This window comes from Diachasmimorpha longicaudata, chromosome 4 (genome assembly GCF_034640455.1).
Source record: "Diachasmimorpha longicaudata isolate KC_UGA_2023 chromosome 4, iyDiaLong2, whole genome shotgun sequence".
NCBI classification, from domain to species: Eukaryota; Metazoa; Arthropoda; class Insecta; order Hymenoptera; family Braconidae; genus Diachasmimorpha; species Diachasmimorpha longicaudata.
Window position 1 is genome coordinate 6,504,295 of NC_087228.1, and position 21,306 is coordinate 6,525,600.

Consider the following 21,306-nt stretch of genomic DNA (forward strand, 5'->3'; position numbering starts at 1 on the left):
TCGTCTACCTTTCTCGTATGTCGTGACTGCATTCTAAATTAACTTCGATAACGTTCTTTCTTTTTTGCAACGTTTTTTGTAACTTCAGCTGAGACAGACGTTGACGAAGCCACATCGAGAATTGAATACTCAGCTGAGAAAATCACGATCTACCTATCGATTCGGGATAACACGATCCAGTAATCAATTCGATTTCTAAAAACCCAAATCAAATTAGGAAACAATGGGATGATTGATTGGTTGAGAAATCCACAAGGTTGTGATTGCCAGAATATTGATAACTAGAAACTTTGTCCAGAGAATAGTGACATCTGAAAAAACATGTCCATAAATTCAAGAAGGTGGATCGAGTGAGCATAAACGAACTATAAAAAAATTTAAAGCATCAACTTGATTAATATAAACCGTGTACTTGAAGTACACGAGCCATAAAACTGAGTCTTAGAATTTACGGGAATCCTTGATGATTTTTTACGTCCAGTTTAGAGCATCTGGAAGGAGTTATTGATAGCCAGTGGCTGGTTATTTCTTCAAGGTGTTTGCTGTCTCGAACGAAAAATTTCTCTAGCTTCGTGTAATATGCTAATTGGTTATCTTCCTTGAATGTTTCAGAGACGGACTGCGTAATTATGAAGGTTTATGTTTTATTATTCTTGTGTTATGGAGCTTGTACCTCAGCTGGAGTGTGGAGGTGCTTTTTTAATCGAGGATTGATATTTCAAGGCTGAAATTTTCGTTGAACAGGGGACCGCGAGGGAACGAGTAACCGGCGGCTGCGACGCACATCAACACTTTTCCCGCGTCGTGGGGTAATTTCTGTTATCAATAAATTAGTGTATTTATTGAATCGAATTACGATGGTTTCATTTCTTCATCTTAATTACAGAGGGAAAAATGAATTTTTCAATCGCGGGGGTTGTTTCAATTTTTCGCCTGACGGTTCTCGAGTGATTGGCGTCAGGCTGCATTTTTCAATATTAATTTCTCCTCTCCTGAGTGAAATTAAGGAACGAAACCTTTGCCATTTATTAAGCGTTTAATGATCAATCGAATGGCATTGGTTTCATTCCTTGATCTCAATGAAACGGGAAAATATTGATTAATCAATCTCAGCTCGCTCAGCTCTCCGCTTCGCTCGTTAACCGACCTTCCCCCAGTCCTGATAGAATGGCGATTGAGGACCTCTTTGCCGGACAGGTGTTGGGTACCTCTTTTGCCGGTAATAATGGGCCAGGTTTAGTTCATGCGCCACCGCTATGAAATTCCTTGATTGTTCAAAATTCATTGGGCCCTAGACATCTCCCCCTTCATCGCTGATGATATGAATTCGATGAAGGTCATTTTGTAATCGATAACGACTAGTCTCTCGTCGTCGGGTGAAGAATAACCGGCAAAATGTGAGTATAAAAGGGGCTTCGTGGGTTTCTGGTAGATAACTAATATTTTATATGGCACCGGTGCATAGAATAACATGAAAAATGTTTTCCTGCCGGAAAATTCGAATCCGGATACTAGTCCCATTGAATATCAGGTGGGAACCGTTACTTTGGCGAATCTGGTTCAATAATATAACCTTGACGGTTTCCTGTCCCTTTACGGTTACAATAATATATTTGTGCAATTATTTCTCAAATTTACAATAAAAACAATGGAAAAAAGAAATTGAGAGGGAGAATATCCCTCTTCGAATATTATCCAGATCATTTTGCATCTGATTTTTTAATCTATCAAGTCATATAATTGCAAAGTAATTTTTTCGACTCTACGAGATCGCCAAAGATGATAAATATGTATTTTAACAATTTTGAGAATAAACTGAAAAGACTTTCAGAATTTTTTTTAGTCTACATTTGTTCATTCTCAGGCGAAAAGCTAAAGAACCGAGAATGTCAACACGGAAGTACTCTGATGAGGACTTGGAGAAGGCCCTGACGTCCATAGCTGCAGGAATGACAACTACAGTTGCCAGCCGAACATACAATATTCCCAAGTCAACTTTAGACGGCCACAAAAAGAGGAAACTATATTCTGCACCTACTCCAGCAGATGACCTTGACAAGATACTTGTAGACTGGGTCATCGCCATGTCTGACAAGGGTTTTCCCATTATCAAGGATCAGGTGATAAATTCTGTCCAAGAATTTCTGCAGAAAATGGATAAACCCAACGAGGGCGCTGACCAACCTATTGAAGAACAGTGGTGGCTGGAATTTAAGACACGAAATCCCGAAATCTGCGATCGAATTACCAAGAACATGATGTATACTCCCGAAACAGTAACTGCAGAGAACATACGCCAGTGGTTTCACAGACACAGAGCTCACTTGACTTCCCAACAACTCTTGAATATTGATCCCTCGAGGAAATTCTGCTGCGATGAGTCTGGCTTCCTCTTGTCCCCACAAGGAGAAAAGGCGCTGGTGAAACGAACTGAAAACTCTGCATATAATTTCGCTAACAACCACGCGAAGGAGTGCGTTACAGCTCTGATTGGTGGAAATGCAGTTGGTCAACGGCTCCCAATTCTGGTGATGTTTAATTACCATCGATTACCAACTAATATTATCTCTACTATGCCTGCGAATTACATTATTAGACGCTCAGAGAGTGGATGGACGACAGCCCAATTATTCCTCGACTGGATGCGTCACTCGTTTCAGCCATTTCTCATGAAAAATAAAATTCAACTGCCAGTTGTCCTGTACTTGGATGGACACTCGCCATATTTTTCTGTAGCTCTCAGTAAGTACTGTCTTGAAAACCATATCGAACTCGTTGGACTTTATCCCCATTCCAGCCACGTTCTCCATCCTCTAGATGTGGGTGTCTTTAAACCGCTGGAGGAAGTATGGAGGAAAGTAGTTACAGAGTGGACGGTGGCTCACAATGGAGAAGGATTGAATAAGAAGGAGTTTGGGGGAGTTTTCAAGACGGCAGTTGATCAAGTCGATTGGAGGAGAACCTTGCGTAATGGATTTTGCCGAACTGGGCTTCATTCCTTCGATACTGATGAAATCAATGATGAAGAACAAGTGCAAACTTCGTCCCAGGAATCACTCGGGACACCTGGTGCTACTGTAGGTCTGCCGCCGATGCCGCTCGTTGAATCAGCTGGAACTTCACAAATAGAAGGTGGACAGAGAAAATCCCGAAAGAGAAGCATCCAGGATTAATTCATTGAGAGAAGTATTTTTTCGGTTTCCGTCACTTTTAGAATATTATTTATGCTTTTTTCATTTTTTTTAAAGAAGATCGTCATACTTTTCAACTTTCTGAGATAATTAAATAAATATTTAGGTATAGTACAAAAATTACGATAAGTTATAATACTTTAGACTTGACAAAGGTTAGTTTGGTGCTGGTAGAAAATGTTGATAATAATTCTTGGTGAAATCCACCATCAACTCAAGGGTACATTCAGGCAGATCCTCCACTGGTGTTGCTGGATTACCAGCGAATCTCGTGAATGAGGGGACTATCGTCTCAGGGGGGACGACAGCACCGTCTTCAACGTAACAACAATCCTTAAGAATGCATCGTCTTCCCTGTAATATTTTAATAATTAATCGTTGCAAGTGACCAATCGATTTAAGTCAACTTCACTAGTCCATTTTTTGTTTTGTGGCGCATCTCAAAATTGAAAAGAAATGAAGATTTAGGTAAAACCTTTTAGATAAAATGTCCTAGCAGAATGTCGACGTCTATCGTTATTTTTAAGAACATTTATCAAAGGGCTATTGAAAACTGGAAATGCCTCAATTCTAGCGACCACTTGCAGTTGAATTATTGTGATCAGTCCACATCAGTGAATGGGATCACTGATGTGGACTGAAAATACTTACAATCACTGCATTTTTACCGATGTAGACGTATGAACCGACCACAGCAGCATTAACTACAGCCCTTTCTCCAACAAACACATGGTCCCCCATTTGAAGTGGAAAAAATGCCACTCTGAAATTTTTTTTATCACAAAAATCGTAAATGTAGGTATGTAAAATGTGAGAGTGTACTCTAGAGGATGTTAATGTACAAATAAAATCAAGAGAAGTCAGTGGACAATGAAAATATAATAGTGTAAAATAGAAAATGAAGAATTATTGTGAGATTTTTATGGTAAATAAAATAAATTAAATAAATAAATCCATTTCAAACAATTGAATTTGTGATTCGTTAAAATCGATATTTGCGTCTCGCAATGGAGTTTCATATTGTGATCTTTCAATTGATCAACAATTTGGATTGTACAGAAGTTCCATCTTATTAAAACTGTTTTCTCGTTTTTAATAAGAAAACAATAACTAACTCACCCTTTACTAAATTTTTTGAAGGGCGGCCTGATGACGACGTTCTTACTGATTATGCAGTAACGACCGGTCCTCACATTCGCCAAATCTCCCCTAATAATAGCATCAGACTGGACAATGACCTTCCCATGCAAAACGATGTTTTGAGATCCACAGAGGACAGTTTGTCTGCTGACTTTATTCCCTGAGGCCTGATAACGTCAAACTCATTTTGAGGTTATGTCATGAGGTACATAAACATTATTAATCATTGAAAAAAAAATCCTTACCGTCTCCACGTATTCCGATTTATTGTAGTAAATATCCTGGGGCTCCATTTCCCCTTGAACAAGACTATTTAAATTAACAGTGATGGATTCGAAATGTAAAGAAACAAAAATAATCTGACATTCGAATTTCTGTCAGTAATTCTGAGTCCGATGGAATCAGCTGTTCGGCCTATCTCTTTCTCTTTCCCTCCCTCGTTCTTCCTCGTTCCACCTCAGGCGCAACAGTCGCGCAGCTTTTCCGCCGGAAGTCCAGCCGTTTGCGGTCTGAGCGCGAAAATTGAATCAAAAATAGACTTAATCATTAAACAACAAATGTTAGGATCCCTCCTGTTAGCTCCGGGTGGTTGTCGGTGTTACGACGTTAAAGTTATGTTACTTTCGAGTGACAAATTTAAACATTAATCATTTTGTCTTACAATTTATTTAAGATTAAGAGGACGCGAATAAATGTTCAATATGACTCACGTTTCTGGTCAATTAGATTAGAAAGACAGAAATTTAAATTTTTCTTTTAGTCGTTAAATAGCATTTTTTAATTACAAAACAATTATCAAATTTTAATTAAAGGGTTACAATACCTCCACTCGGAATCCTAAATAGAATAAACTCAACGGAGAAAGGTTTATTTATTGAAAATACAACAATTTATTTCAGAGCAGTAAATGATAGTTTTTTATTTCTTTATCCGTAATTTTACAGTAGAACTTCTCTTTGTATTCTTCATTGTTGTCGATCACATTGTCATGACAACATACCTCCTCGACTCCCCCCACAGCCCTCCACACCATCCACCACCAACTACTCTACAATTTCCCTGTGAACCTACCCAGTACTTTACCGAAAACTTGTAATAATGTCGCTCTTTCGTACAAAGGAATGGTGGAGAACAGAATGTGGAAATAACGAGACATTCGACGGCCAGAGTCTGCTGGTGGTGCCTCTCTTCGGCGAAGAAAAACGTGATATAATTATTGTGGCCAGTCACAGCGGTAATCTCAGGATTTACAGTCCCTCAGCGCAATGGAACGACGAGACAAACTCATCAAGTGGTTATAAACTAACCGATCTCATAATTGAAACTAAAATTGCCGACTGTATAATCGACGTGAAGTCCGGAAAATTTGTGTCGTGAGTAGACCATACACTTAAATATTGATTGGACGTTTTCTTTTTCGGTCCTTTCGGCATCACAAAAAAAGGGATGAAAATGTTGCATCGAAAAATACGCGAATTAACTGGACCATAATATTTTTTATTTATTAATGATATCTGAAGAGTATTTCTCTGCTACTAAAACTACAAAAAAAATTCTGCAATGATATCGACGAATTTTTAAATCATCCTTTGACACCCGATGGTCCCTTAAACTCCATCAACCATCATATTTACAACGTTTACGATGTCTTCCCCCCATAATGACTGTGATACGTGCCTGGCTCATGTTTTTGGCGTCATTAAATCCGGTTTCCACGAAAATGGAGTGGCTTCATAAACTGCACGTGCTCACCGTAGCTTGTATGAGACAGTTAATACGATGAGATGCATTTTTTTAATAAAAAAATGAAATCGTTTCACGTCACCTTAAAAACTGAACGTAATCGCCTTCGAACTTTGCTTACAGGGGTTCTCAGGATGTTCGTCTTGGTGTACTGATGCCGACGAAACTCGTCGTTTATGGTGTTACACTCACCGCAGGATCCACGGAACATGGTTCGTCGAACTCTACCTTTAATCATCACATACGAAGTATTTGATGGTCTTTTTAGTTGCACATGGGTCGAAATATAATGTTTATTGAGTTCTCCAGACATTATGATATCACTCCTCGCGACCCCCGGGAATAGGAGAGAAAAACCTGAATTTCGAGGACATCCCCTGATTTTTAGAAAGCTCTTACCACCACAAAACTTCCCTGAAACTCTAAAATTCAATTTATCGTCATTAAAATTATTAAGAATTCTCCCTCGGCGCCGCTTTGCTCTTCTTCTCCCGCGTCGGCGCCGGAAATTTCCTAGAAATTTCTCTCCGTGAGACAACTGCACTGACAGTAATTTTTTTTTTCGAAATTCAGAATTTTACCGTCAATTAAATCCCCAGAAATTCTTCATCATCAACTCAGGAGCTACTCAGCGTTAAAAGCATTCTCCAATGCACCTCCCTCCCCCCCGCGTCCGGGCAAAAACAGCAATTTACTTAATACCTGTGGACGATGCGACGTCCAGACGCCGCATGACGTGTCCGTCGCGACGACGTGTTCGAATCATCGTTCCTTAATTTCATCGTATCAAACGACTGGTGAGCTACCGACATATACCCGCACTGTTGCCAGGTCTTCGCGTTGTTAGAAATTCATTCGCGTTAGAGAGCACACTTAGGTACCCAGATATATAACGAGAATGATACATAACGAATTTATATCATCAGAGGCGTCTTGGAGTACGCGTGACTCGTGACCCATATCGAGAGGAGACCGAGAGGCTCGACCGGTTGTCGAGTGATGATCGGTATCGATTTACTTGTACCACTCTCTATTTTGTTGGAAATATCTTTGACATTAACGTGAACAATCGATAGGTTGTACAACATCTCAGGGCCTTATTTTTGGGGCAGACATCTCACCCTGGAGGATCTAAGGGCGCGGAACACTCGAACGGTCCCTCGTCCAGTTGTTCCTTTTTCATTCCTTTCGCTGGATCCTAATGAAAAATATAGAAAAGCTCAATCAATTTTTAGCTGATTTCCTCCATTCCGATGCTAAACAAAACTTAATTTTCTTATTAAATTTCTTTCCTCTCGTATCGTTCGGTCACGTGGATGATCGAAGCAGAAGAAGTGAAGCAGAGGGAAAGGGAAATAAGACTCTGACCCATATTGAGATTCTAGTTGCCATCGGTTTATAGTATGCCAGCTGTGGAATTTGTTTTGATGTCTCTTTTAATTAGGAGAATCAAATAGGGTTTTCGTGTGATGACCCCTGCGCTCGATTGGCCATCGTATCGACAGTGATTTATTGTCCCCGATGTGGACGAGGGAGGGAATAAATTTTATTGACAGTAAATGAGAGTTGTTTGAGAGATTCTAATTTATAGTGGATATTTCAGCTTTTTTGTATGTGAATTTCGAGAGGTTTATTGCTAAATCATGGAGTTAAAGTAGTTTATTGATTTTTTTATTATACTCAAGAAATTATACTCAGTGGGGAATCATCTTTACGAGTGAATGGAGATAATTATGGTTTCGAATGAAGCGAATGTAGAAACTCACTCCCCAAATTATTTTTCCGTTCACCTTCTGCGGAACAAGCCCAGTTGGCCCATAATATTTAACCCAATGGTTTCCCCATCTTTTCAACTTCACGAATTGACCCCTAATATTCACTCAAATTGACCCCTTATAATACACACGATAAGTAACAGTGTGAAAGTCAACAGAACAGGGCAAACAAGATCAGTGGGTTCAACCCCCTGAGTTGAATATTTGACTCACGATATTGACCCCAGTGGGTCAATTATGAAGGTCAACCGGAGGGGTTATGACCCGTATCACATAAATTACAAAAAAATGATGTATCATACCGTGAAAAGCTACTGAAATCGTTAATTCTTAAATCATCGAAATAAAAACCGAACAATCTCGTTTATCGAATCTTCAACCTGAAATTGTGGCCATCCTTAATTATCCTCAACCAGCGCACATAATATATATTCCCCCGGTATGTTTTCTTGCTTATGTGCGAGTCTCGTAGAAACGCCGAGGAAGAAGAAGGAAGAATGGAATGTATCTTAGCCGGTGTTGTATATACGTTATACCGCCGATTGAACGCAGCGCTCATTACGTTAATTGGCCGGTCTCAGGGTTTTGCGAATCCGATACATTATAACCCCGAGGACGCTAAAGCGAACGCATATGGAAGTGGAGTAATTCAATCCCGTTGAAATAATTTCCCTTTTTTTTTCCATTCAACATTTTTTTTTTTCATTTCTTTATCTTAACTTGTTGTTGTGTTCCAGGTGATCGGTGCGTTCTAGAAGCCGCTTACGAGCACGAGCTGCCCCGTTTTCCTGCGTCACTGGTAGCTGGACCATTCGGTGCTGCACGTGGTCGTGATTTCTTCTGCGTACAGTGTATCGATGGTACATTGTTGTTTTATGAACAGGAGACTCACACGTTTGTGCAGACGTTGAACAATCGTCTGCTACCAGAGCCCGTCGTTTATGCACTAAAAAATGATGTTTTTATCACGACCAGTCCAGGATGGCGTCTGGAATGCTACAGGCAGGTTCACTAACTCATTCCTAAGGCAAAATATGTAAAATGAGTTCAACTGATTTGACGTTCGTTATGAAACTCAGCAGATCATGAACGTCAAGTTTGTGGGCAAAATTGAATTGACCCACGAGGGTTCGATCAACTTGTTCAACCAGTTTTGAATTTTGTAAAGCAAAAGAAAATGTTTAGACGAAGAAATTTGTTTTCTTTGACTAAACACATCATTTCCCTTTTTTGCTGGTTTCCGTAGCTTCATGGACACCATCAGCAGCTCCAAGTTTGCAAAAAATAGGTCTAGTAATTTGTAACAGTAAATACACCTGTGAACAACTGAAGCCATAGGACAGAGGAAAAAACACGAGTGTCCCAGGACTTTTTATCAATGATGATTGACGTGAAATGCGACTTTTCTGTCACTAACATGAGATTATCGAGTTCAGCAGTGAAAAAAGTGCCATTAACGACGCCTACAGGGACAACTATGTTGACTCTGAATGCAAAATAACGTACCACAATCTGTGTCTTGTTTCTAATTGGGTCGGCATCCACGATTTAACCCACCATAACCCGAAGAACATGAGGTTTTTTGTTCCTCACTCAGTGATTACATGGAATTGTTTTTCTTGTCATGCGGCGTTCGCAAAGAATTTTTTTTTCACATCACACTGACACTTAATGGGCACGCGACACCCAAACACTTGAATATGTTCCTTAGTGTTTAAGTTTTTTTTATTTTAGAGTTCATCTCCTGAATTATATGGTGATATGTTTTTTTAAAGATGATTTGTTTGACTCGAATAATCGTGACACAGAGGTCTGTTTTCACCGCATCATGTGGGTACATAGTTTGTCTGTGATACTGAAAAGATAGTTGGGAAAGGGGGGGCGAAAGGGGGAGATGCAGAGGGAGACCGGAGTACGCATAAATAATTTATGCCGAGAGCATTTACAGCCGTTTCAAATAGTCGAGAGTAGTATTTCCGATGAATAATGTATGGTACGAGGTATGTACAACCATATACGATCGATCTGAGATGACAACGCTGCAGGGAAAAATGAGAGATCATTTTTAAAAATTGGAAGAAGCATATCAGCCTTCTGTTGCGATAAGAATTGTTTGTTTATTCAGTACCGAAGCGGTAAACCGAGATAAGTGACTTTTGACTATTCATTAGTTTTTTATCAATAACTCTAAATCTACGGGAAGTAGCAAAATTTTTCTAATGACCTTTTTTGTGGAGCGAATTGAGTACTATGATAAATGTTATTAGAAATATTTCGCTATCTCTCTTAGATTTGGAGTTATTTCTCAAAAACTAGACTCAGATTTGAGTCAACTCATCTCGATTTACCACTTTGTTGCTGTATTCTTATTTTGAGATTCAGAGGAGTTCAGGTGAGTCGGTCATTGGATGACAGAAGTGATTGGCTTATAATATTACTTTTCTGAATTTGAAATCACAATGAATCGAAGAATTCTTCGATTTCGGTTGCGAGGTCTGTTGCGGAGGAGTAGGACGTGCGTTCGATTCCATGACAATAAAAAATTGATGAAAACAGTTCTGAAGGTGTCGACTGGACCTGGTCCTGCACCATAAACTTGATCCAGAGTCATAGACTTGATCCAGTCCGAAACTACAGACTTGATTCAGTCTGAGAACAGAAACATGATCACATTCTGGAGTAAAAACTGCGTTACATGACTGATCAACATGTGATCCACTTACATCAGATCTTGATCTATCCTCAGACGGGATCTGAGCAAAATTCTCACTCAGAATATTTTTTTAAGGCGCATGAATGATTTCGTCAATGAAATACCATCGGTTTCTCATCTAAATTATTTAATCTTAATCGAAGGTATCAGAACATGGCGGAATTCGGGAGGACCGCGGAGGAGAGGCAGATGAAGGGAGAAGAGAGGACACTGGAGCCAGATTGGACCTATAATCTAGGTGAGGCTGTCCTGGGAATTGAACCAGTGACACTCACCAGCTTCGAGATCGGCATCGTCGTCCTCGGGGAGAGGAACCTCTACTGCTTCCGTGACAACTGCAACGGTGTCAAATACGCCAAAAGACTCGACTACACACCCCTATGTTTCCACGCTTATGTAATCGGTAAAATAATTATTCACTACTTCCACAAATCCACAAAAATCGGTCCCATTTCTCCACGAAATTTCTTCATTTTCTTTCGCGAAAATTTTCGACCAGGAACTCGAACCTAGGGATTCTCCATCCGGCGTTCGTTCGAGCCACAATTCCCTCAAATATTATTCTCCCTGCAATTATTAATTCACATGTCATCCCCACAAATTTCATTCACCCGCTCAAAAAGTTCTCTTTTTTATTCACTGCAGAACCGGACGGCAAGCTGATGGTTCTCGTCGTCGCCGACACGGACACCCTGCTGGTTTACGAGGGCACGACACTCAAGTGGTCCGCGCAATTGCCTTTCACACCTGTCGCGATTGCGAGAGCCCATTTTCAGGTAAAAATCATTAAAATACGAACTGGCAAGTGTTTCAATATTCCCCATTCCCTCCCGCCTTCTTCAACAGACCATATCCTTCCTCTACTCAAAACCACCGAGACCACTGACTTCATAATCGGCCCGTCATCAGGTCGAAGTGAAAATAAAAGATTTTCGCGAAAAATTAAACGACTCGGGTGTTAGTATTCGACGCTTCTCGGAGGGCTCTGCCTCCTCGTGCATAAAGACCAGCTTACAGTGTACTAATCACTCCGCTGACCCCTGGAGGCCCTGAAGATCCCACATCCTCCCACCGCCGACTCCCCCCTTTAATAAAATGTCCACTAAGGCCCAAACGAGTCCGTCAATCAATTCCTCCGAATTCCATGTCCCCAGGAAGAGACTGTCGTATCAGTATGAGAGCCCCGTCAATTAAATCCACTGACAGCATCTGCTTCGAAGCGTGAAAATTGCAAATGAGTGCATTAAAGTAGAAGTGAAACACCCGGGAGAGTAAATTTTATCATCAGGCCATAATTTATTTAATTTGATCGTCTTACGAAGCAGCATAAATTCCCGAAGTGGCTCGCGGTATCTGTCATAAAAAAAAAAACTGAGGCCCAAAGGTCCCCATCGGGAATCATCCAATTGAGTGGCAAAAAATAATAAAGAGATAAAAAGCTGGTCAACCGGGTGGAAGATTCCTTAACGATAGTAAAACCGAAAGCGAAACGCAATCTCGTTGATGGAAACACTCGGTGAGAGACCGAATGCCCAACCGACACCCGACCCCGTTCGCGATAAGCTAATGGCCAGTTTGAATTTTTCGCTGTGATCTTTATGAAAGAGATTAAAAAAATATGTGTCTCGGGGATTGAAAAATACGTTGATAGATCCCCCGGGTCTTCCCCAAATGGTTCGCGTGATATACGAAGAATAAATAATTATCAGCGGTCGTGGGAAATTAGGAGACAATTTGCCAGTATTTTTGTTTAAATAATCGCCTATCAGGGAATTTTTCTCTTCATTTCATTCAACTGATGTTGTTATAGTCTTGTTTTATTTCTATCAGCATTTGGAGGGTGTCGTCGTCATTCTCTCGGACGAGGGGAGACTGGAGGCTTGCTACCTCGGCGCCGAGCCGTCTCTCTTCGTCGCTCCGCCTATCCATCGACGGGGATTCGATTACAAAGCAGCTGAGGATGAGCTCGTTGAGTTGAGGAAAATAGCGAAGAGCATTCACAGCACCAGTGAGTGACCGAAGAACATTTTCTTCAGTGAAAAATAACGATTTGGTTTCCCTCCATTTCGATAAATTTTTTACTTCAGGCAAGGAGATAGCGTCCGCGACTTTGGAATCTGAACTCCTGGTGACGGTGGATATCTCCAAGGATCTCGAGAAAGCCCCGATGACTGGACACATCGAGGGAGAGCTGGACTCCATGTGTCGAATAACCATTGAAGTTTCATCCTACACTCAACTGAAAAATGTCGAAATTAATATTGAAGTCCTGAGGCCTTTGGTGGTTGGGGATGACTACCACGTGTTCCCGACTCTGCGTGAGTAGTTGATTTTGTGTGAAGATATTATTCAGCAAAGAGGAGTGGTATAATGTTCGAACTTGGTCATAATCAGGTGAACGTCAGGTAATTCAGACAACAATCTACGTAAAGGAAGCGCTGCCACTGCTGTCATCAGAGGGACGAATAACCGCATCGTACGAAACTGACAACGGTGGCCTTCGTGTCCTCCAAAAGCCCATCCAATTGCCATTGAGAATGATGCTGCGTGCCTGTCCACCCGAGAATAACGCGTCCTTCTCGGTCACGATTAAGTGCCTGGATCCCCTCGTAAATTTCAGCCAGCTCTTTCCCGGTACATAATGCCCAAGCTAATTTCAATATAACCCGTCGGTCAATGGTACCGTTGACTTTTATGATGATTTTAATTTTCGAGAGGAAAAAGATTATAATGAACAGCACGAAATCGAATTATCATCATTAAATTATCATTTATTTTCTATCGCCTGAGGTTCTGAATTATTCAAGGGAATAGAATTTTTTATCGGTTCATTTACTGACGGAATTTATGCATCAGAAATAACAGGATCAAAGTTCAGTGATGAACACAATTGTTGTTATCATTGACAGAATTCATCGGGGATACTACACAACGTCAATTGTCAAATGCACTTGGTCTGCGGATTTTGAGTACTAATCAGGTTGTTACGATTGTTGCTGGCACCAATACTAATCGTTATCGATTACAATCCAATGATCCACTGGGTGTTACCCTGGTTCTGCAGCAGATGATTGCAAGACTTAAATCTAGAGCATCTGGGAATGTTGTAACTTCGATTGGGCAGAATCATCTGCAGCTTGTTCAGGCACAAATCGAAGGACATTTTGCCAGTCGTCAAAGGGTTAAAATTCTGTCGGTGAGTCATGACATAAATTCATATTCTGAGATCCAATCATCGATATCATCAGTTTGTTTACTGTGTAAAAGTCCTGAGTAATTGTTTGGCTTATTTTATTTTGGAAAACTAATACTATTGACAATCCAAATGACTAACTTATCATTTATCGACATATTTATCATTGAGAAATCTTTCTGAGTGACTTCCGTAGACGATCGATCAGCTGCGAACATTCAGTAATTTTCTCTGAACATTTTGTCCCTGAAAACATTCAGTTTATTTTCGAAATTTGGTATTCGTATTCCAGAATGAGGTAGCTCTGTTGACAACTCAACTTCGTAACATCGAGCGGAAGATTCTACGAGGAATTAGGGACAGGAATGTTCGATCCTTGGGAGTGACAGGCTTGCCAGTGCTTCTCGAATCGACCTATCAGGCGATGTTCTCTAATCTGCAGGAGTTGGAGGCAGCACAAGCAGTAAATAATTTTTCCTATTGAGTGAAATTTAGTAGATTAAGTCTTATAGATCTTCGTCCAAGGACAATCAAACCTGAGTTGCCCTAACTTCATTTATGTGCTTATGCTTTCGTGAATATAATTATCTGATCACCGCTCCACATAATCCAAAATCATGATCCATTATATTCGTCGAATAGAACATGACTTCAATCAGTGTCAGGACTTCTGATGTTAAAATACACCATCACCCCTTCACATCCGCAATTAAAAAAGCGATCGGGAAAGCAGAAAATCATAATAAATAGTCTCTTCAACGTTTTTGATGTTTTTCACACGTGTGAATGTATGTTTACTGGGAAAATAGTAACAAGTGGTAAGTGATGAAGTGAAATATCGTGGCTTTTCTCACTCCCCAGGAACGCCAGAGAGCTGGTCATGGTTTACAGTGTGCTGTGAGGTTACTGCTCCTCCTGATACGGCCCAACGTTAACGACGAAAAATACTCGATGCTCGAGTCGGCCATTGGGTTCGAGCCACAGCTGCGTAACGATGTGGTGCGTATTTCAATAATATTTTCGTATTATCGACTAAATCCTTTGTCAAAGGTCGAAAATTGTTGAAAACCATTGTTTCATGGGTCGATTGAATAAGGACTGATCTTTATAACTGGGATCGACCACTTCAATCAATTGGAATATCCACTAACAAATTACACCAAATGTTAATTAGACCAGATGAAGACTCTTGTAATTAATACCGAATTCCCAACAAACGTTCGTTAAGAAATAATCAAACGACTCTTGGGTACATTCACATTTACGATAGTGTTTGTAACTAGAGCACATGCACACCACATTTGGAAATGCAAATATGTATCACACTGCAATTTAATTATTCAGAAAACTCAATTTTAAAAAATTCTCCAAACATTACCGATGACAATAGCCAGTAAAGATTCGTCGTTGATACTCCGGCTAAAAACTTTACTGCGAATTTTATGATTCCCTTGGTGCCCTCTTATTCAAACTCATTTCATTTTTTTATCAGCATTAGGATGTTCGTAACGAAATGACGAGGCACGCGTGGAATTATATAGGATGGACATACGGGAATGTAACACGCACGTGTAATGGATTTGTATCGCTCCTGTGGATTTAACGAGAAATGCTCTTTTCATTACATATGAAATGAAAAACATGTCCATTTCAGTGACGGGTTCTTGCAAAAACGAACACCATCTCACTAACGCGGACTTTTATGCTGATCGTAATCGAGAAATTCTCCTTCCCTTTATCCAAGAAGTCATCTTGAATGTTTTTCAGACGTTTAAATCTTCCGTTGGACAGTTCATAACTATTTGAAATACTAAATATGAAGTTACAGCCCATCTGAGGGAGTTAAAAGTATTTAGAGGAATAATTCGTTTGTTTAGAATGTTCCTCTGGAATTTCTATCTGTCAATTCATTTTAGGAGCGAGAAACTTTCGTCCTCTGTCCAAAACCAATAATTTTCTTGATTAATTCTGTACTTGAAGTTCGTGAATTTCGGTAATTGCGTCGGTTCCTCTCTAACATTCGTCTTTCCCTCAGGATTGGGAGGAGGTAGCAGACGTAGCTCTCTTCGCACTTCTCCGTGCGACTTCCAAGAAGCCGGAAAATGAACCATCGACCAGACAACTGACCTGGAACAAATTCGACACAGCACGAGACCTCGCGAAGCTCAAGAAACGCCTGGTTCATGCGGTGGAACGGTTGAGCAAGCCCTTGGAGTCGGTTCAGGAGAATGAACCTGGCGATAACGTCCCGTGATAACCAAAAACTACCAAAATGAGTCTGTGAAGATGGTGAGATTTTTTTCCATCTATGGAGATCATGAGCAATTATCCCAGCGTCTGATGAACTGAATAAATCGATGAGGTTTCGGCCTCGATCAAGTCTGTGGTTCCTGACTGGGTCGAGTTCATGGGTCTGAATGAGAACAATTCGATGGTTCAGGACTGGGTTCAATATCCCATCCGCCATTAATTGATATTTTATTGCAATAATTAGTTATTAATGGATTTTTATATTGGATTATGAGGATGAAATGGAGAAACATTTTGGAGAATTTTAAACAGTTGCAAAATTATTATTAAAATTCCATCTCTCTCTACACAGCCAAGAGCACTTCGCAGTATGAGAACCCACTTTGAACCAACGATGGACGACCCGGTGACTCGGTACCGTAGGTAAGTTCGTTGCTTCACACGCGAAAAATTCGAGGTTGAAAACCCAGTCGACTTTGACTATTCGAATTCGTGGTCGATCGCAGTCTATTTTGATCCGATGAAAGCTCTCGAAAATGCCATTAAAAAATAAACAGACTTAACATAGACTTTGTTGTTAAAAATATAACAAATCGACAAATATACTCATCATGCGTAATTCATTCCGTTCCAACTTCTTCGAATAAATTCCTCCCTGAAATCTCCAGCACAATAATTCCCGAGAAAATGCTGAGAAAATATTATGAATTCATAAACGTTTCGTCCTACGCAATTATTCGTAATAATTCCTAAAATTAGTGCACCACGATATTGAAATAAAATACCTCGTCAATTGAAACGTATGAAAAATGTAAATTTACCAGCCCCATCTCGGTGTTTAACAATTATTATTTTTTTATCTTATTTTTTCGTTTCAGTGGGAGGTACAGAAGTTACGCTAATAAATAATCGTTATACACTGGTCAAGACCCACGAGTGTGCCATCGATGATCTGTTATTGCCCGGTATATCGAATGGCAGTTGACGTGGAGGGAAGAAATATACATAAGTGGGGAAAAACGACAGAGCGTACAAAATTGACGGTTGAAAGCGCCAAGTCGGCGCCAAGATCACGTGCGAGGAGCTATTGAGGAAATGAACGGTGTTCCGAGGTACCTATTCCACCTATCTACGTATATTTTAAAATCCGATTCACGAAGGACTCCCATAAGCGCGATATATATCCGAGAAAATTAAAAATCCGAGATCAAAGGATGAGTCAGGGAGGAGACGAGTTGAGAAAAATTATGAGGAAAAAAAAGACATTGGAAGATGTTCAATTGATCATGCAATCAGCAAATGTGGCTTTTTAATGGTCGCATGTTGTGGAGGAAAGGGAATCACGGAGTTGTACTCATACAGTTTTTATTCAATCATAAATTTGTAGTCATAACATTTATTTCGCGATTGAGTCGAGCCATTCGGTGTAATCACAGCTATTTAATTCGTAAGGTTTGATGATCGTGATTGAATTATTAGTTAATCCCCATGGGCTGGATGGCAATACAACGCCGGGGGAGCCTGAGACAAATTTCAATAATAATTTTAATTATAAGGGAATTTAAACAAAATTATCGGCACAATTGAGTAGTTTTATTAGTAATATTTATCGATAGCTAATAAGTAACGGCATTTCAGGGCGATTCAATGGTTCCTTAGGGGGCTAAACCCCTCCTTGGACCTATCTCTCATCCAGAAGGGCTTCGGACCTCCCTTTTGGGGGGGGGGGCTTAGCTCCTCTACCTAATGATTTGCTACTTTAATCCAGATGATATCGGTGTCAGTTCTCTACACTAGAAAAATCGATAAAATATTCATCCAAAAGACCAGGAAATCGATATTACGGACCCGAACGGCCATACGAGGGGGCTTAGCCCCCCCTCCCTTCGGAAGTCCTAATTTGCGTTTAATGAGAGACGAGTCAGTGAAAAATATTTTATTTTTCAATTTACAAATCCAGTTCAGTGTCACGTCCCAAAAACTACTCCCCATTTATCCACAAAAATGAATTTCTTCGCATTTGCAAAAAGGGACCCAAAAATTTTCGCAAAATCCCCCACCCGTAACGCGACCCCCTGATATCGATCCTCATAACCGCGCGATCCTCGATATCCACTCGTCTTCCCTCGAGTCACCCATTTTCCCAAAAAAAAAAAACCGAAAAACTCACTTTTTCACCTCTCGGGACGAGCCGGCGCCGTCGATCTCCCCCTCGTCGTGTCCGTATGTGTGCGCCCGAGTGACGGGAATAATTGGAGAATAAAAAGAGTACACACGCAGCGCAGATGCATAGAATCCCGGCTATTGCCGTGGAATAGTAGTGGTGGCCCCCAGTGGTATTCCCTGATACCGATCTACTCAGTCCAAGAGGTATATAATGTAGCGTATGGACTATGTACTCAATATTTTGCAAACTATATACACCAAAAGGGGGCAGAAGAGGTGGAAAATATTTCATATGTGTGTGTGCTATGTCAGGAGGGGGGCACTAGGCGCATATAATCCGGCGCCGGGAATAATGAGTGGACACGCCCGATACGTCGAGTTGTAGGAAAAGAAAAGAGTTTTAAGACGAGAAAAAAAAAAAGAAAAAAAAATTCGTGCATTGCTGGAAGGCAAAATACTAACAGCCCAGAGGGGATGAGAGGGGAGAGGGGGTTGGAAAGACGAAGGAATAGGAGCGTGTGGTGGTGCCGTCGGGACCGCTATCTCACCAGCGGCATCCGGAAAAGGGAGTGCGAGGGTTCGCGAAAGAGGTCAGGGTCCGTTTTGCGAGCATTGACGTTAAATTTTGCCGCATTTTCACATTTTTCATGGGACGCAACATAGGGGGGATTAAAGTTTTTCCGGGATGTGATGTTTTTAAATCGCAATTCTCAGTTTTCCGGGTTTTTTTTTGTTGTAACGGAATTTATTCTTCGTTTCGATGAATCGAATCAACAGGGGACGCAGGAGAGCGAGTAAAAACGTGATTTTTCCTGTTACGGATTGAGTTAATGAGCGATGGAATCCAATTGTGAGGATAATGATGATAATTGCACTTGGGGCGTCGGGGTAAATTATTAATTATTATTCAGACTGCGATTCTTGGTTCTTTTTCTTTGTTGTTCTGTGATGGTCTACGGTCGTATTGTTTTATGGGCATAAATGCAGTTGGAGGAGCAATGAATTTTCGGTTTTACAGGTTTTTGAGGGCATGACGTCAATTCACCGGAATCAAACTTCCCCGGGCCGCCACTGGCGGCGCTAGTGAGTTGTTCTAGCGTCTTTCCAAGCGCGGGAGCTTCAAACGGAACGAACTCAGGCGGTCACCTATGTAATAATTATTCAAAATGAAATTCTATGTTATGAACAAATTCATAACAATTCATGAAAGACGACGCGTCAGTTACTAAGACATTGTATTTTTTTTTCAATGCAGCAATGGAGTAGCGACGTGGTAAAATGAGATAAGTCACTTCTAACTATCGACCGGTTTTTCACGAATATCTCGAAATGTAGGAGAGATAGCACAATTTTAATTGGAATCTTTTTTGTGTAGGAAATCGAGAGCTACAATAAATGTCATGACAAAAATCCCGCTATCCCTTTTAGATTCGACGATATCAATAAAAAAGGAGACTCCGAGGATACAAGTAAACTTATCTCGTTTTACCACTTCGCTACTGAATACTTTCCCAGAATAAAAATATCAGCCGACCAGTGATGGAAGTCCGTCCTCAATTTAATCAAGCGGCAAGCAGAAAGCAAAAATATATTACGAATGTAGTGGATTACGTGGAATAAATGGGATCGTAATATGTCGTCTTCCGGGAAGATCGTTGAATCCCATCTGGGTGAAGGGGGTGAAGATCAACTCGGCACTTCCTGTTCTCTATGTACATGAATAACCGCGCATTGATCCTAACAAACGAGTGTACGAAAGAAACTTAATAGCGCTGAGTCGAGTCGAGGAAAAGAGCTACATCACCTGGTTTCATCTCTTTTTAACATCGAGGATTGATATTCCCATTCCTCGTATCTCAGGTCCACCTGCGAGTCGCAAGATGAGAAGTGCAACCGACTTCCACGAGTATCTCGGTTGTTCTTTCGTTTATTTTCGTTCATCTTTTCACTTCTTATTCCGTTCTCCTTCATTCAGGTTCTCTTCCTTGGGACTGGATTCCCGACCCAGCGGGTTGTCTACTCTTATTTTATCGTATCTTTTGTTCGTGAGTGATTCTTGGGATAAAAAAATTGAGGCATAAATTCGTTTAATCATGGACAATGCTGTCATCTTTGTATTTTCAGCTTTTTTTATGAGAAAATTCTGTTGCTATAATTTTTCCGCTTGTTTATTTGCGACTAAATATTTGGATTGCAATTTTTGGATAAATCAGACGATCTTTGAAACTAATGTTGACTAATGCTCTTGTGTTGCACATCCGCTAGTTTTTTCAATGGAGATACTCTCGGTTTTTGTGAGAACTGTCAATCCAAGAATTACTCGTTATCAATAGTCCTAGGAAATATTTTTTTCACTCGCAGCTGAACTAATAGATAAAACTATTGCATGCAGTTGTTTTGGTCTATAGATCCCAGCTCTAATCACCAGAAATCTCTAAGCGTTGTGAACAAAACATCCCAAGTAAACAACAGAAATAGTTCCTCGAACCTTTGGCCCTCTGGAATTAAGATATCCCTCCCCCTCTCACCGACCCCTACTCGAAGATATACTTCAATGACCTCACCCACTCTCGCTTGTTCAAATTGGTCTCTTATTCAACGTATAAATTGTTGAAATCCACCCCTTGAAATATGGGCAGATGAAGTCTTGAATCAACCCTCATCCCCCGAAGTGTTTCCCACAGCACAACTTTTGTTCGCAACTTCAATACAAAAAGAAATTATCGGCGATGAAATTGCTTTATCGTTAAAAGTTTTTTTTTGTTTAAATAGTCACCCTTGAGCCTCCCCTTCCCCTGAAAAAATTAGAAGAGACAAAAACCTATCAAAAGAATTTTTAAGAATTAAAGAATGAAGAGAACAAAGTTTTGCTTCTGGAAAAATCAGAAAAATCATGGAAAAGCCACTTGTAAATTCCTGCAACGTCCTGATTACTCCCTACCGACCCTAATTAAATTCTAAACTGATAATTACCAGGCAAGACCATTATCCAAGCAGATAAAACCCATCATGCCTGCCCACCGGAAGCTGTTCCAAGCGACAGTGTCACAACGCCTCACGTCACTACTGATAAGCTCCTGCGATCTCAGAAAATAAAAATCCCATAAATTTCTACGAAATTTTCGTGGCACGTCA

At 40.5% G+C, this 21,306-nt stretch overlaps 4 protein-coding genes across 7 annotated transcripts; 2 read left to right on the forward strand and 2 right to left on the reverse strand.

The window, feature by feature from the left end:
- Positions 1-1,263: 1,263 nt before the first annotated feature.
- Positions 1,264-4,162, forward strand: LOC135161093 (uncharacterized). Of its 2 annotated transcripts, XM_064118374.1 has the most exons (3): positions 1,264-1,397; positions 1,865-2,742; positions 2,818-4,162. In XM_064118374.1, coding segments are annotated over exons 1-3 (1,236 nt in total). In that variant the 5' UTR covers positions 1,264-1,395; the 3' UTR covers positions 3,174-4,162. The 2 variants fall into 2 exon arrangements, with proteins under 2 accessions (XP_063974444.1, XP_063974443.1); XM_064118373.1 differs by having other exon boundaries at positions 1,265-1,397; positions 1,865-4,162.
- Positions 3,270-4,764, reverse strand: LOC135161098 (dynactin subunit 5). Its single transcript, XM_064118383.1, has 4 exons — positions 4,577-4,764; positions 4,311-4,498; positions 3,843-3,954; positions 3,270-3,545 (listed from the first exon to the last, which is right to left on the reverse strand). The coding sequence occupies exons 1-4, from the start codon at positions 4,622-4,624 to the stop codon at positions 3,348-3,350; spliced, it is 546 nt and encodes a 181-aa protein (XP_063974453.1). The 5' UTR covers positions 4,625-4,764; the 3' UTR covers positions 3,270-3,347.
- A 468-nt stretch (positions 4,765-5,232) lies between these two features.
- LOC135161077 (protein PTHB1) lies at positions 5,233-21,260 on the forward strand. Of its 3 annotated transcripts, XR_010298691.1 has the most exons (16): positions 5,233-5,704; positions 6,198-6,286; positions 8,587-8,851; positions 10,706-10,965; positions 11,208-11,338; positions 12,393-12,570; positions 12,650-12,880; positions 12,957-13,196; positions 13,472-13,758; positions 14,048-14,218; positions 14,617-14,754; positions 15,791-16,044; positions 16,358-16,428; positions 16,884-17,117; positions 19,190-19,321; positions 19,427-21,260. XR_010298691.1 is itself a non-coding variant. In XM_064118342.1 (12 exons), exons 1-12 carry the CDS (start codon positions 5,430-5,432, stop codon positions 16,007-16,009), a joined length of 2,484 nt encoding a protein of 827 aa, XP_063974412.1. In that variant the 5' UTR covers positions 5,233-5,429; the 3' UTR covers positions 16,010-16,310. The 3 variants fall into 3 exon arrangements, 1 of the variants encoding a protein (XP_063974412.1); XR_010298690.1 differs by having other exon boundaries at positions 19,190-21,260; XM_064118342.1 differs by lacking the exons at positions 16,358-16,428; positions 16,884-17,117; positions 19,190-19,321; positions 19,427-21,260 and having other exon boundaries at positions 15,791-16,310.
- LOC135161100 (uncharacterized) lies at positions 17,408-18,680 on the reverse strand. Its single transcript, XM_064118387.1, has 2 exons — positions 18,176-18,680; positions 17,408-17,526 (listed from the first exon to the last, which is right to left on the reverse strand). The coding sequence occupies exons 1-2, from the start codon at positions 18,461-18,463 to the stop codon at positions 17,485-17,487; spliced, it is 330 nt and encodes a 109-aa protein (XP_063974457.1). The 5' UTR covers positions 18,464-18,680; the 3' UTR covers positions 17,408-17,484.
- Positions 21,261-21,306: the final 46 nt, after the last annotated feature.